The sequence below is a fragment of the Triticum aestivum genome, chromosome 5A, assembly GCF_018294505.1.
Source record: "Triticum aestivum cultivar Chinese Spring chromosome 5A, IWGSC CS RefSeq v2.1, whole genome shotgun sequence".
Classification (NCBI taxonomy): Eukaryota; Viridiplantae; Streptophyta; class Magnoliopsida; order Poales; family Poaceae; genus Triticum; species Triticum aestivum.
The window spans coordinates 550,028,669-550,044,565 of NC_057806.1; the positions used below are offsets into that span (position 1 = coordinate 550,028,669).

The 15,897-nt window shown below is 45.7% G+C and overlaps 3 protein-coding genes across 5 annotated transcripts; 1 reads left to right on the plus strand and 2 right to left on the minus strand.

Annotated features, from left to right (window-relative positions):
- Positions 1 to 646: 646 nt before the first annotated feature.
- Positions 647 to 4,275, minus strand: LOC123107632 (uncharacterized). 3 transcript variants are annotated; one of them, XM_044529596.1, is made up of 5 exons: positions 3,896 to 4,275; positions 2,889 to 3,817; positions 1,980 to 2,141; positions 1,703 to 1,892; positions 647 to 1,067 (listed from the first exon to the last, which is right to left on the minus strand). In XM_044529596.1, exons 2-5 carry the CDS (start codon positions 3,489 to 3,491, stop codon positions 1,054 to 1,056), a joined length of 969 nt encoding a protein of 322 aa, XP_044385531.1. In that variant the 5' UTR covers positions 3,492 to 3,817; positions 3,896 to 4,275; the 3' UTR covers positions 647 to 1,053. The 3 variants fall into 3 exon arrangements, with proteins under 3 accessions (XP_044385531.1, XP_044385530.1, XP_044385532.1); XM_044529595.1 differs by having other exon boundaries at positions 647 to 874; positions 3,896 to 4,267; XM_044529597.1 differs by having other exon boundaries at positions 894 to 1,081.
- Positions 4,276 to 4,409: 134 nt separating this feature from the next.
- LOC123104708 (E3 ubiquitin-protein ligase ZNF598) lies at positions 4,410 to 8,074 on the plus strand. Its single transcript, XM_044526582.1, has one exon. It carries the CDS (start codon positions 4,524 to 4,526, stop codon positions 7,752 to 7,754), a length of 3,231 nt encoding a protein of 1,076 aa, XP_044382517.1. The 5' UTR covers positions 4,410 to 4,523; the 3' UTR covers positions 7,755 to 8,074.
- A 2,620-nt stretch (positions 8,075 to 10,694) lies between these two features.
- Positions 10,695 to 13,925, minus strand: LOC123101527 (uncharacterized). The gene is made up of 3 exons (XM_044522935.1): positions 13,841 to 13,925; positions 11,110 to 12,101; positions 10,695 to 10,967 (listed from the first exon to the last, which is right to left on the minus strand). The coding sequence occupies exons 1-3, from the start codon at positions 13,923 to 13,925 to the stop codon at positions 10,800 to 10,802; spliced, it is 1,245 nt and encodes a 414-aa protein (XP_044378870.1). The 3' UTR covers positions 10,695 to 10,799.
- Between the last annotated feature and the right edge of the window lie 1,972 nt (positions 13,926 to 15,897).

Below are 15,897 nucleotides of genomic sequence, written 5' to 3' on the forward strand. Positions count from 1 at the left end.
GAAAAGAAAAGAATCAAATTCAAGTATATCCAGGAAATTTTCACACGACCGTTCCAAGAAGATTCAGATGGACCACCCCTGCAAACAAAAAAAAAAGATCAGATGGACTGTTGGACAGCAGCTTTAGCAGGCAGGCACCTCGCCATTACATTCACACCGTGCTCAGCTCAAGACTGTAACCAGCAAACACAGCAGCTTCGCGTGATCATCAGAAGCGCACAAGCGATTTCAGTTTAATTTCTTGAGTATTTCGATTGTCTGGAAGACTGCGCTTTCAACAATATTATATTATGCTCGTATTGGAAAGACTTCTACTCGGCATCTCACTTTTTAGGTTTCACTTGCAAACACTTCTGCTCCAAGTTTTAATATACTCTCATCTACAATCTTATGTTTACAAGGAAGCTGTAACTTTTATTTTGTTTTTGCTGGGGAAGGAAACTGTAATATTATGCTCGTATTTTGTTTTTGCTGGGGAACTTAAACAAACAACCACCACGAGAACCCAATAAAAACAGTCTTCCGGGAGCGATAGGACAAGATACGCAACATTTTGCACGATAAGTTGCACCACAAAACGACTAAACCAAAAACGCACCGACTTCAGCAGCTTGATCAGTTCAGGACTGACACTAACCCAAGCTCAGGAAACAAGCAAGAGCGATACGGGGACGGGTTTAAGCCTTTCCAACAGCATCCAGGCGAGGCACATGACATACTGAAATGGACGTGATGGGCAGGCGCACCATCTCGGTTCACAAAACGCAGGAAGTACCACCTTATCAGTGTAACATTCGGGGAATATGGGAGTCTCTGAGTAGAGAAGCAACGATAGTGGATGATCTGAACTGCTACTTGTGCTGAAAACTGAAGCCTGCGGGAACAACAGAAACACAATGAGCACATGAAAGCCCAGGCTAAATAGAATTGAACCAGCATACAAAATGAAGCCATTCAAAAGATATAACTTATCATTCCACAATTTCTCTCGATCTCAAAGCAACTACGGAGCAGCAAGTTCAATTATCTCATTACGAAGACAAGGTGAAAACCTCAATAAAGTGCTCCTGCATTCAGCAACCTGTTGGGTTTTAATAATGAATAAATCAGGCATTATCCTCCTACTTAACAGCATATGCATCCACCTGCAGTTGTTGCCCCAGGGGATGCAGTCACCATGTACTCCCTCCGTCCTTCAAAGAGTGTACTTCCAACTTTATTGGAAAGTCAAACTTTTAAATGTTTGACCTTATTTGTACAATAATACACCAACCTTTATGTCATCAAGTTAAGTAGCATTAGATCCATGATAAAATATATTTTCATCATATACCTATTTGGTTTCACAAACATTGATAGTTTGATTTTCCAACAATGTTGGAAGTACACTCTTTGAAGGACGGAGGGAGTATACTGTTAGGTGCTGATCACCAGCAGCCTAAACAACCAATTAAGATGTGAAAGACAAATGATGTAGAAATGGTGCATGTATTTCTGCTTTGGTCTAGGTTTACATTTCCATTGAAACATATAAGTGGGTCTTTTTCATTTCTAACCTACACCAAATGGTTGAACATCTAGTTTTCCAAATATAAGTACTAGTCTGTGATTTATCTTCCTAGAATAACAATACAGTTTTCCAACTGTCACACATGCAGACTACATAAACAATATAACAGTAAAATGTGGTTGTAATACTTACGTTCACGAGCGTCCTCCTTCTCTTCAATGTTTATTAGTTCCAAATGTACTCCATGATAAGCAAGGACCTTCAATAATTGGTGAATCCTTTTATCGTCTTTCACATGATTGATTTTGACTGCCTTGAGATGTTTTGATACCAAAAATTGTTCCGCTGGGTTGTAGATCTCACTCGTTTCAATGAGAAATTCCTGTCACAAACAAAATAATTAACTGAAAGGAATAAGCAGTACATGGAAATTTCAAAGATAAGGCATCATACATGAAAAAAGTTATACCTCAGAGCGACTAGCAAGTTCAAGCGTAAGCCTCTGTAGAATTGGTGAGTGCTGGAGAAAGTAAACTAGTCCACTGAAGTTAGCAGCCATACACCAGTCACCAAGCAACAATGTTTTTACCTTGCTAAACATCGGGGACCATTTTATATCATTTCTGAAGATCTGGGCGAAGTGGAAAAAAAAAGAACAGTTGAAACTCTTAATTCAAGTATATGAATTAGTAATACTGAAATGAATACAAGCATTCTAGAAAATTCTAAATTTGAGCAACTATGCACAAGCAATAACGCGATTTATACCCTGAACCAGATTTTAGAACCATATTAAATTAAGCCGCACTATTTAAGTGTCACACAAATTGACATGGCTCCCAGATTAATCTGAATCATATGCTTTCGCATAGTAGAATGTAAGTACCAAGTAGCCTTACATGCATACTATATGTATAATGCCTTTCTCATGAACAAACTATAGGGGCTATCTTCATAGAAACATGACGGCAGCCCCTTGCAGTTCAGGCATCTAGAGATAACAGCTGGCTAGGCTTGCAAACCATTTTTTCCTGCCTCTTCTTTTTTCCCCTCTATTTTTTGTTTACATTGGGTCAGAACCAGTTTTGCTAGTTTAGCTCCATTTGCTAGAGTTGTTTTGGGGTTCTGGGTTTGATGTCAAGTAAGTTGTAAGTTGTAAGTTATGAGCCTTCTCGGCATTCTTCTTGTAATACAAAATGGTGCAGATGCAAGAAAAATTAGAAAAATACGATTAAAAAAGAGGGAGTTGGTGACAAACATGCAATGCATACCACAAGCCAGTTTAATATGCTCCAATTGACTAATACACTGATGCAAAGATGAAGTGAAGGAGTCAGCAAAACAAGCATATCCATTGGAAAAAGAAGCACAAGCATACCATAGACTTGCAGGTTATCAGCTCTAAATTTGTAGCGGCTGATAAACCTTGGAGAAGCACACAATCATCTATACCATAGCACTCCACACATGACTCGAGACCACAGTCCGCGTTAGAACTATTTCTACAATTATCTCTGCAGTAGGGTCCAGTGTTGATAAATGCCGTTACCAATGATGGCAGGCTCTCAAGCAACGGAGTCCAACCCAAACAGTCGTATAGTTCCAAGAAAACCAGACCTGGCGCAGATATAACACACCGGGTTTCCATTGGGAAAAGACCTGTATCTCTGATCGCCAGATGTTGTAGAGATTTTGGGAAAACAGTCTCAATGTCGATTATACAGTCTTGAATGTCCAACACCTCCAGTAACTGACAGCCCAAAACATCAAGAGAGAAATCCTCAAACTGGACACGATGAAGAATTAACCTTGTCAAGTGCTGGGAGATGAGAGTCCCAGGAAATATCCTCAAAGGACGATAAACAGTCATTTCGAGTCGAATAACCCTCGCTTTGCATGACACAGCATAACGGAGCCACAGCTCAAAGTCTTGCTGAATCTCCTCCTCGTAGGTCATAGCAATCATGGCGATGATCGCCATTAAAAAGGATCTCACATTCACGCAGAGGAGTTGGGTCACGGTATCGGAGAAGACTATGGACGAAATGGCTCAGGTCCTGCCCAAACTGGTAGGTCCCAGCATAGGCGTCGAGGCGAATGGCCGGCACGGACTTCCAGAGGGTGCGCCAGCGGGTGGCGAGCACGCACGTCTGCACGGCCTGGCGCGAGGGCAGGAATGACAGCACCAGCTGGATCAATTCGTCCGGCAGCGTGCTTAGCCGGTCCTCATCGCCGCCAGCCACAGCGGCTTCCTTGCTGCACATCCTCTCGGCCATTCCGTCGAACAGGTGGTGTCCCGCCCCGAAGCTGCCGATGGTGGCCGACACAGAATGAGCAAACATGCGGCAAAGATTGGTAAAGAAGCCAAGGTTCGCACCAAGTTACCTCTGGTCGCCGTCTCCGGCCAGCCGCGCAGGAGGCCCGTCCGATGGAGTGCTCCCGCTCCTCGGCGGCGGCGGGTTTGCTCCGCACTCCGGGTCGCGACGTGAGCAGAGCAGTCACTCCCCTAAGCCATCTCGGTTCTGGGTTCTCTGTTGGTGGGGGAGAGGAATGCGGCGGGTCAGCGGCGAATAGATATAGATCGTCACCGCGTCGAGTCTCCTCGCCTCCCCGGCGATCGCCGTGCATTAACTTCCTCGAGCAACACGAAGCGGTGGGGGGAGGAAGACTGAGAGGAACACGGGGGGCAAGGGGAGAGACCCACTATTCGACGCTCCGTGCGAGGGGAAACGCACGCAGCACAGGCGTGCGAGTGGGCCGGCCCGTTTAAGCGTGTCGAACCTGGTCTCTCCACCGCCTTACCAAACCTCTCCGCCCAGCGGTCCAACTTATTCTTCTCAAAAAAAAAAAGCGGTCCAACTTATAAAAAAGAAAAAACTCTCTCCAGCGGAGAGGAGAAAAGCCGAGAGCCAAACCGCTCCATCGTCTCGAACCTTCTCGCCTCCTCTAACCCGCCGCCGCCGAACCCTAACCCTTCCTCGCCGCCGCCGACCGACCCCCGCCGCACGCCGGGATGGACGACAGCTGCGCGGTGTGCGCGGACGCGCTCGAGTGGGTGGCCTACGGGCCCTGCGGCCACCGGGAGGTGTGCTCGACCTGCGTCGTCCGCCTCCGCTTCGTCGTCGGGGACCGTCATTGCTGCATCTGCAAGACGGACTGCCCCTCCGTCTTCGTCACCAAGGCCATGGGGGACTACACGAGGGTCATCTCCGATTTCTCCGCCTTGCCCGCCGCGGCGAGCGAGGGGAAGGCGGGGGAGTACTGGTACCACGAGGATTCAAGGGCCTACTTCGACGACGCCGACCACTACAAGATGATTCGGGCCATGTGCCGGCTCTCCTGCAGCGTATGTGAGAGAATTGAGGAGGGCCAGGCGGCGCAAGCGAAGGGCAGGGACAGCACCTTCAAGACCATTGGCCTGCTAAGGGGGCATCTGTCCGACAAGCATGGGCTGCGCATGTGCAAACTTTGCTTGGAGGGGAGGAAGGTGTTCATCTGTCAACAGAAGCTCTACACGCAGGAACAGATGGCCCGGCACACGCAAACAGGGGACACTGAGGTGGATGGCTCCGAGGTCGAACGCGGCGGCTTTGCGGGACACCCGATTTGCGAGTATTGCAAGAGGGCATTCTATGGAGATAATGAGCTTTACGCGCATATGACCAGGGACCACTACTCGTGCCACATATGTCAGAGGCGGCATCCTGGGCAGTACGATTATTTCCGCAACTACAATGATTTGGAGATGCATTTTCGGAAAGATCACTTCCTCTGTGAAGATGACGCGTGTTTGGCAAAGAAGTTTGTTGTCTTCCAGAGCGACGCGGAGATCAACAGACACAATGCAATGGAGCACGGCGGGCGGATGTCTCGTGCCCAGAGGAACGCCGCACTTCAGATACCTACCAGTTTTATGTACCAAAGGAATGAGCAAGATCAAAGGCGTGGCAGAGGCAGGGGCCGTAGTGCTCACCATGACAGACCTGATGGGGATTTCTCATTACCTGTGGATGGCAGTGCAACTGCAGACCATGGCCTTGGAAGTCGACTTGATAGCGCAGGGGGTTCCACGATGCTTGCTGATGAATCACTGTTCCCTCCACTGCCTGGGTCAAGTAACAAGTGTTCTGCTTCAACACAACAGGGGCTGCAAGGTCTTCCTAAGACCACTCTTGCATCAAGGCTTCAACAGTCTAGGAAGGGCACCGTGAAGGTACTATATTCTGGTCGGCCTCAAACTGCTCAAAATCCTGAGATAGTACCTCATGCTTCCACTTCCACCCACACATGTCCTACACCTGAGCGGGAGCGGAATGGCAGTGCAACTGCAGAGCATGGCCTTGGAAGTCGAGTTGATAGTGTTGCAGGGCCTTTACAGTCATCAAGTGTCAGTTCGGCCAGTTCTCGTCGTCGAAGCTTAGGGAATGGTCGCGTGCTTGAACAATTGTCTTTTCCTCATCTTCAAGGCCGGGATATTCCTGATGCTAGGATGGATGCTGTTTCAGATGAAACCTCGTTTGCTCCCCTCTCGGAGCATCAATCAAGTAATACGCTGGCTCTTAATCAGAGCTCAAGGGGTTCTGAGAGGCTTGGTGATGTGTTCCTTCCATTGCCTGGGTCAAGTAACAAAGGTTCTGCTTCAACACGACATGGGCTGAAACCTTTTGCTAAGAACACACTTGCATCAAGGCTTGAACAACCTAGGAAGGGCACCGTGAAGGTACTAAATTCTGGTCGGCCTCAAACCGCTGAAAATCCTGAGATAGTACCTCATGTTTCCACTTCCACCCAGACATGTCCTACACCTGAGCAGGAGCGGGATGGCACTGCAACTGCAGAACATCATGGCCTTGGAAGTCTAGTTGATAGTGTTGCAGGGCCTTTACAGTCATCAAGTGTCAATTCAGCCAGTTCTGGTCAAAGCTTAGGGAATGGTGGCGTGCTCGAACAATTGTCTTTTCCTCCTCCTGGAGACCAGGATATTCCTGATGCTAGGATGGATGCTGTTCCTGAAAAAACCTTGTTTCCCCCCCTCTCAGAGCATCAACCAAAGCATGCACTGGCTGTTAATCAGAGCTCAAGGGGTTCTGCGAAGCATCAAGCAAAGCATGCACCGGCTGTTAATCAGAGCTCAAGGGATTCTGCGAGGCTTGGTGATGAATCATTATTCCCTCCATTGCCTGGGTTAAGTAACAAGGGTTCTGCTTCAACACAACAGGGGCTGCAAAGTCTTGCTAAGAACACATTTGCATCAAGGCTTCAACAACCTAGGAAGGGCGCCATGAATTCTTGTCGGTCCCAAACCACTGAAAATCCTGAGATAGTGCCTGATTTTTCCACTTCCACCGAGGCATGGCCGACGCCTGATCAGGGGCTACATCTCTCTGGGTCTTCTCACCTTCGGACTGTACCTCAATCGACAAGAGATAATGGGCTCGTGCCACCTGCCTCCAGTGGTTCAGCATGGAATTCCAGAGCTCCAATCAAGATGAAGCACTCTGTTTCTACCCCTAATCTTGTTTCTGGTGGGTCCTCTACCCAGGCATCATCAAGTACAGCTTACGGCAATAAACACCAAGTGTCACCTCAAAGCAGCCAGCCTTTGCCTCTTGCGGAGGATGTTCGGCAAGCGAACAACGCCCTCATGGAAAAAATGCGTGCTGCATTTGGAATGGATGAGGATAGGTTCTCTGCGTTTAAAGAAATTGCTTCTGAATACCGTCACGGCGTCATTGGTACTTCGGAGTATCTCTCCTATGTGGAGCAGTTTGGTATATCGCATCTTGTTCCTGAAATGGCTATACTGTTGCCTGATCCTCTGAAGCAGACCGAACTTGCTGAGGCCTATTACGCCAACATGCGCTCTAAAAGCCTGAAAGAAAATGGCAGTTTTGAAACCATTACCTTGAAAGAGAAATTGCTTCAGGAAGGAGAGGCTGCAGTGCTTTCAAAGGATGGGTACCGATCTTCCAAGGAAAGAACCCCACTATCTGCTGGAGGTGATCAAGTTGCCATTTCAAAGGCGTCTAGCACCAGTAGGTATGTGGGCAAGGGTGGAGGAAGCAGCAGCAGTAATAACAACAGTAAACAATCAAAGAAGACGTCAAAGTTTCTCAGAGCTCGGTTGGGCGACAACTCATTGGCTATGCTTGATTTTCGTCATCCTGATGATGTGAGCCCTGAAAGAAACGTTTGGAAGAAGGGTGTGGCGCAGAAGCTCTTTTCCGGCAATGCAAAGAAATAGCATCATTTTGCGCAGATCTGGTTTGATGCATCCGTTCAGCAGCTGGTTGCCGGTAAATGTGCACATTTTGTGATGTGTGTTTGGCTGCTTGGAGAAGGCGTCGTCTATGTAGAAGGTCGTTTCATTTGAGTCTAGTTTCATTTCGTACTGAATTTTTGCTGGTTTAAAACCTCAGAGGTGAGGATGGAACTTGAAATAGTACCGCAGTGTCATGTTCGTGGCTAGCTATAACTTTGTGGAAGTGTAGACTGTATATTGCACGAATTCTACCAATGATTTTGTGTCCTTGCAGAAAAAACTCTCTATAGCAAGTTTACTCAGGGTTCGCTCAGAGTTTTTGCCTGTTTTTTCCGTTAAAATGCGAAAATTTGAAATACATAACGAAAGTTTACTAAACTACATGAATATTAAAAGAATCAAGATTTTTTCCTAAAAGCGTAGTTTCAAAAAAAAAATCCATGTATGTGGAGAAGTTCAGAATGTAAAAATGACGTAAATTTAAAGAAAAAGTAAGAAAAAGAAAAGGAGCAAAAAACCCGTAAAGGGAACCCCTGAGAATAAACGAGAAAGAGAGCACAAAAGAAAACCGCCAGAACCAAAGAAAATTTGTCACATTGCCCCGTATGTTCTCCCCGCAATCTGACGCAATGAGCATCACATAGCGAATTCTGTGACGAGGCATGTATTTTGGCTAGAGTTTTCCTTTTCTTTTTCTTGCGGGGAAAATGTCTAGTAGTTGTGGTAAGCCGATACACATGTCATGACGGTGGAACGTCCAGCGTGGTGTCTCATGTCATGTGCAAGGTGTTTACATATGTTTGTGAAAACAAAACTGATTTGTTCTTATGTACATGTGTTTATTTACATGCCACATTCAGATGAAACGTGTTCTTTCTTATTTGTTCCACTAGCCATTTGTTCATTCGAAGAGCTCTTCTAAGTACTGTTCAATACTCCCTTCGTTCCTAAATAGGAGTATAATCTTTGTATAGATTTCATTATGTACCACATACGGATGTATGTAGATGCATTTTGGAATGTAGATTTACTCGTTTTGCCCCATATGCAGTCTATAGTGGAACCTCTACAAAGACTTATATTTAGGAACGGAGGGAGTATCAGTCATCCATTGATCGAAGGTAATTTTCGCTATGCGGAATTCTATCATGTTATTTTGAATGTGTTCAAAAGGAATAAATATTTGTTTCTAATACTCCATGTAAGGGTGCCCGCATGTATTTTGAGCCTGATTTAGACCATCACTGTGACCAACAAAATGTTATTTATGTGACAAAAAGAAAGTACACCATTCAATTCATACGGGAGAAAAGTTTCCAATAGTATAATACATATTTATTCATCTATAAAACAAACCTAGATATTGTGCTGGCTATAAAAAGAACGTAGATATTTGGCTGTGACTTTGATCACAGGGGGATATAAAAGTCCATCTGGCTGAATCTCTTTGAGAGACAAGGCATTTTTCCTCTCTCTGTTTTTCCAGATAACCTGGGTCTGAAACCACAGTGAAGTTACGAAACCACGAGAAAAGAAAAGAAATAATTTATGCATGCTTAAACTTAAACCCACCAAGGTGTCAGAGGTTTGAACAAATTTGAAGCAACCTATGCAGGGTACTCAAACAATCACCACAAAGCAACTAAAACAGCTTTCCAGGTGTCATCAAAGTTTACTTTATAGTAGTCTTTAGATGCTACTCCTTATTACAGAAGTTGTACTTGAAAGAACGAAATAAACGTTGGACTTCAGCAATTTAATCAGGTCAGGCTTGAGTGCCTGAGTCTGGCCGGGTTGAGGACACGAGTTCATGTGAACAGACATGATGGGCAGACGCGCGATCTCAGCTGACAACACGCAGAGTACCTTATGGTGAATCATTCATGGACATGGGCGTCTGGATAGAGAAGCCATAGTAGACGGTCTGAACTACAATTCATGCTGGAAACTGAAGCCTGTGGAAACAACAACAGGAGACCCAATGAGCACATGAAAGTCCTCGCCAATTAGCGAGTGACACTGAAGTGCAGGAAAACTGTACAAGAAATTCACTTGGATGGTCGGACAAAGATGCAACTTGATCTTGTTCGCAAAAAGAAAGAAAGATGCAACTTGATCTATTTTATTGTAATGCTCAAACGATGTATTGTTAACATGAAAACTAGTCAGAAGTTTTAACTTGTCATTCGACAATTTCCCTCGAGGCCTGGACCTCCAACAAACTAAAGAGCACCAAATTGAACTTTCTCATTGTGAAGACAAGATGAGAACCCTCAATAAAATGTCCATGTTTTTAGCAATATGATGGATTTTGATAATCAATCAAGCATTATCATGTTACTTGACAGCAAATGCATGTAGCTACAGCCACCAAGCACCTCTTGCAGCTGTAGTTGTTGCCCCAGCAGATGGCATCACCATGTTTGATGCTTGGTATTGATCATGAGCAGGCTAAATGGTCGACCAAGATGCGGCATTGTGAATGAAAGGTGTGTGGTGTCATAGTGGCATTGACAAGCCAAAGGATGTAAACATGTTGCATGCACTTCTTCTTTGGCCTAGGTTTACATTTCACTGAAATAAGTTAGGTGGTCTTCCGTTTTTCATTTCTAACCTCACCCAATGGTTGTTTCCAATTTCAGTTTTATTTTGTGATTTAATTGACTGGAAAAATAATAATGTCATACATGCAGACTACATAAACATTGTAACAGTAAAATGTGGTTATAGTCACTTACGTTAAGAAGTATACTTCTCTTTAAAGTTTATTAGTTCCGAATATACTCCATGGAAAGCAAGGACCTTCAATAATAGGTGAATCCTTTTATCACCTTTCACATGATTGATTTCGACTGCCTTGAGATGCTTTGATACCAAGAATTTGTCCTTTGGCTTGTAGGTTTCAGTCGTGGTATCATACCATTGCTGTTGCAAACAAAATAGTTGACTGAAATGAACCAGCAGTACGTGGCAATTTCAAAGACAAAGCATCTATCATACATAGAAGAAGAAGAAGAAGAAAAAAATTCATACCTTAGATAAAGTACAGTGTTCAAGGGTAAGCCTCTCTAGAATCGGTGAGTGCTTGAGAAAGAAAACTAGTCCATGGAAGTACTGAGCCATACACCAGTCACTGAGCAACAATGTTTTTAGCCTGCTAAACATAGGGCACCATTCTATATCTGTTCTGAAAATCTAGACGAGGTGAAGAATTAAAGGACAATTGAAGCTCTAACTTCAAGTGTAAGATTTAATAATACCAAGGTGAACAGAAAACAACAAACGGCATTAGCAAAACAGCAAGCATATAATGAACTGGAAAAGAGTGTGAGCATACCATAAAGTATTCAGCTGTCAACTCTAAATTCGTAGCGCCCGACAAACCTTCAAGAAACACAAAATCAGCTATACCATGGCACACCACACATTGCTCATGACCACAGTACCCATTGAAACTATTTCCGGAAGAACCCTTCAAGACATATTCGGTGTTTATAAATGCCGCAACTAGTGATGGCAAGCTCTTAAACAACGGGGTCCAACCATGACAGTCAGCAACTTCCAAGGTAACCAGACCTGGCGCAGAAGTAAGACAGGGGGAATCCTGAGAGCCAAAACTTGTATCTCTGATTGTCAGATGCTTTAAGGATTTCGGTAAGGCAGTCCCGATGTTGATTACACACTCGTGCATCTCCAGCACCTCAAGTGACTGACAGCCGGAAACATCCAGAGAGAAATCCTCAAACTCGACGCAACAAAGAATTAATGTTGTCAAATGCTCCGAGATGAGAGCCCCGGCAGATAGCTGCAACGGATCATGACCAGCTAGGATTTCAAATCGGAGAACCCTCACTTTGTGAGGCACGGCATAACGGAGCCACAGCTCAAAGTCTTGGTGAAACTCCTCCGAGCGCCGATCATCGTCAAAAAGGATCTCACATTCGTGCAGAGGTGTTGGGTCACGGCAGCGAAGAAAGCTATCGATGAAACGCTTCAGGTCCTGGCAACACCGGTAGGCCTCATCATCGGCATCGACGCGATCACGCGAAGAGACGGCACGGACTTCCAGAGGGTGCGCCAGCGGGTGGCGAGCACGCACGTCCGCACGGCTTGACACGAGGGCAGGAGCGACAGCACGAGATGGATCACATCTTCCGGCAGCGTGCTTAAGCGGTCCTCGCCAGCAGCCACAGCCGCTTTCTTGCTGCAGAGCCTCTCTGCCATTCCGTCGAACAGGTGGCGCGAAGCTGCCAATGAGATGGACACCAAATGAGCAGCCAAACGAGGCAGGGAAGGTGGAAAATTGCCCGATGACTCGCCCCGCGTCGACTTAGGTGCCTCTGTTGGCTGCTTCCGGAGGAGAATTTCTTAGTATGTGACACCTTGAAAAAAGAAACAAGTGTACATCAGAGGTAGAATGGTATGCAGCAGTTGACAAACATTGGAATGTGGCTTGTCAGAAATGCCCAGAAATCTGACAAATGCCTGAGAGCACAAACATAAATAAATACAAGAAATTAAAGCCATCAAACTGACCTGAAGTGCGGAATTCACTTGGGACAGAATTCATTCACCAGCCCTAGACATCCTTGTATATATAAACTGGTGAAGAGCAAACATCCATGCCTTAATGTGCTGCACGAACTAGGAATAAAACGGCGACAAGAACTGACTGGATGTTGCTGACCTCATGGCTGCCTCTGCTCCATGCTCATCAACGATGGCGCTCCTCTTAGAATTAACCAAGTACTCCTAAGCGAGCCGTGAAGGGACCCGATCGAGGCGAGAACCTCTCCAAGGCACCATCCCCGCGCCGGCTGCCGGGGGAATGGACGGCTGCCGGGGAAGACTGGAGACGGAGCGGGTGGGCCGTGCGGGAGGCGGCGGCGTTCCGTTCAATCTCGATCGGATTGGGAACGGTGACCTGCAGTGTGGTCTTGGGCTGTAATAAGCACCGGCTGTACTGGGCCTCCTTTCATTTTCTCCCTGTGCATAAAATAAAAGTTTTTCCTCCAAAAGCCTTGGTGGGCTACGGCCCACGAGCTGGCTGCGCCGCACTCGTCGCCGTCGGTGGTGGAAAAAAAAAGAAAAAAAAGCACTCCTCGTCGTCGGTGGTGGAAAAAAAGGAGGAAAACCGTGCAGTCGGTCAGTGGATTCACCAGCTTGAACTGTCGCTAGCGTGCACCGGAAGTACCTATTGGCTACCACAAATCTTATTCCTACGTACGAGTATTATACTTTTACGAAAAGTTTACCTACTATTCCTATTCGTTGGTTACTGGGAGTCGGACTAGGTAAATCCGATCCTTCAAATGCCCGCGAACGTCACTAGGTACATCCAGATCATTATTCATACTAGCAGAACGCCCGTGCGTTGCTACGGGCTATCCGCAATATCTGTAACATCCGGGTTCAACACAAAAACCCTATCCAATGATGCACCTTCCCTTTTTTCTGTCGGAACCTCTCATTCTTGACCGATTTTCCGCCGTAGCGAGACATTTCTCGTTTTTTCTCTCACTGGCGCCACCTCCATTAAAAGCATATGACAGCCAACTCATCTTCGCCATGCATTGCAGTAAGGATGAAAATTTCTTGTTTACGATATAATAGAGTGGGTTAAACTAACACATACTATTAACACAAAACAACAAATAACTACAGAGATCTTTCCTAGTCACCAATAAGCTCCACCTCCATCCATATATGCTAGAAGGGATAATTGTCGTTCTTCTCTTCTTCATGTTTCCCTACGTCTTCTACTCCATGCCTCTTCGCCAATCCGTTTAATTGGCACCAACCAGCACCACGTCAACATTAATGTGTTCATCATCGATGCCTCATCTTCTTCTTTCTCATTCCTCGCCAACTTTAGTTCTCATTCCTACTTATTTCCTAGAATACTCTTTCTTTCTTTTTGTTTCTCTTATTATTTGGAACACTCTTACTTTCTCCAACACCATCCACCACTTTGGCTTCAGTTCTTTTTCCTTCTTGTTTTTGGAACACTCTTCCTTTTTTACTATAGCATGAACCACCTAGCTAGTGTTGTGTCATGTTGTCCTCACCCGCGAACATTTCGGCCACCGTCATCGAGTGGACATCCCGCGGAGCATAGACTTCATCCATCTTGGTGAATGCTAGGTCGCCCATGTCGCGAGCGCATGGTGGCCGGTGTCCATGTTGGCAAGCGGTGCTCGGTGGTTTGCAATGTAACTGAGAGCCCGTTGATTGTTTTTGCCCACAAGCGCTTTCAAAATGATTCACCATGACTAATTGCTTGCTTAAGTAATTAAGTACACAAAAAATGAATGCCTAATTAATTGCCAACCAAATGAATTAATTATCTGACTAATTGGAAATATCCCTACTTCTAATTATCTGTAGGCGTTGGCTAACAAATTAATTAATTGCATTAATAACTCAATTTTTAAATTGATTCAGTGCGAAAAAATTCATATTCAAATGGACCTAATTAATTGCATATGTAATTAACTATCTAGATGATTAATTACATCAATGGTTTGATTTTCAAATTGGTTTAGTGCTCGATTTCTAAATTATTACCATATAATTATCATATTCGAAATTTTCTGAGTCATGACCTTACCATACCTGGATTGATGAGATTTCTGAGTTTATAGCCTTTGCATACGTGGATTAATTGTGATTGATTACCATAAATACGTTGGGTATTGCCGGCCAGACAAGAGAAGAGGAAAACCGATGGAAAGGGGTGGTGGGAGGTGGGACAAAAAAACCAGACGAAAAATAACCGGTTGCTACGGACTATAGTGCATATAAGTGAATCAAACAAATGATTAAGTTTGTCCTCAAGGTCGAAGCTCATTTCTCCCAGTCTGGGCTCCCCAAATCCAGACCATATGTGGGGAAGAAATGTGGTTGTCTTATTTTCAACATGTGGGCTCAATACAGAAACCCTGTCCCATGACACACCCTTTCATTTTCCTAATAGAGCCCTCTCCTTTAAAATTGAGTGATGCCCCCCGCTCTCCGCCCTAATCCCCTCCCCTTGTGTATGTGCTTATCCACCACCAAGACGTGCACCGAGTCCGTGCGGATTCCTAGTTCTTTCATCTCTATGTTCGATCAGACATTGGATTACAAAGATCCATCGTGAGTTGTAAGAAGCCAATTAGCAAGTTTAAAATGGACCAAAAGTGAATTTATTCACATAGTGCTGGATGCCCATGTGTTGCCACATGCTAAAAAAACTATATGTACAACAAGAAATGTGCTAACAAAATGTTTTTACAAAAAGAAAGGCTATGTGATATGAGTCATATACTATTTACATGTGATGATATCTCATGCTCATGATGTGGTAGATAAATGCATCTCCTCGTCATCTTCATGCCCCTCCCTCTTCTCAGCCGCCACATGACACGCCACTTCCTCCCACAATCCTTCTTCTTGTTGTTTTCTTCCCCCACCTCCACCTTGCATCAAAATATTAAATGCCTAAGCTGTGGAACAGTACAACCAGAGAAAATAGCAGTCAAAGGGAGGAATTAGCTAGTTAGATTGTAGATGCATGCATGAGTCAGCCGGCGCAAGGGAAGTTGCACGGAGCGCCATGACGAACTCGGAGTCTAGGCCCGAGCCGTTACGCCTCGGCGGCAGACAGCGGCCAGCACAGCCGCTGCTCGCTGGGTCGCTACTCGCTAGTGCCCACCGCGCTATTGAATCCGCCGCTGATTGTAGCCACTGCATACAGTGTTCGCGCCGCCATGATGGTGCCCGACGAGGACGGCACAGGGCAGCGGAGTCGTGCATATCCAGCGGTGAGATCGAACAGCGAGGCGAGGTGACCGGCAGCGAACGGGCAGGGCCTGCGGCGTCGGCTGCAGATCTCCTGGAACAGAGAAAAAGAGAGAGAGGTAGAGACTGAGGAAGGAGAGGTAGGGCGCAGGAAGAGGAGAGGGATACTGGTGTCCATGGCGAGGCCTCCGTTGTCTACCGGCAAACCTTCATGGCTAAGGTAAGGTGCACCTACACCCGTAACACACCAGCATGACCTGATGGTGGACGGGTTCACGTGACGAGCGCGGGGCTGGCAATCACCATTTCCTGGTCCTCCTCGCTGATGCATAACGGGCACGCG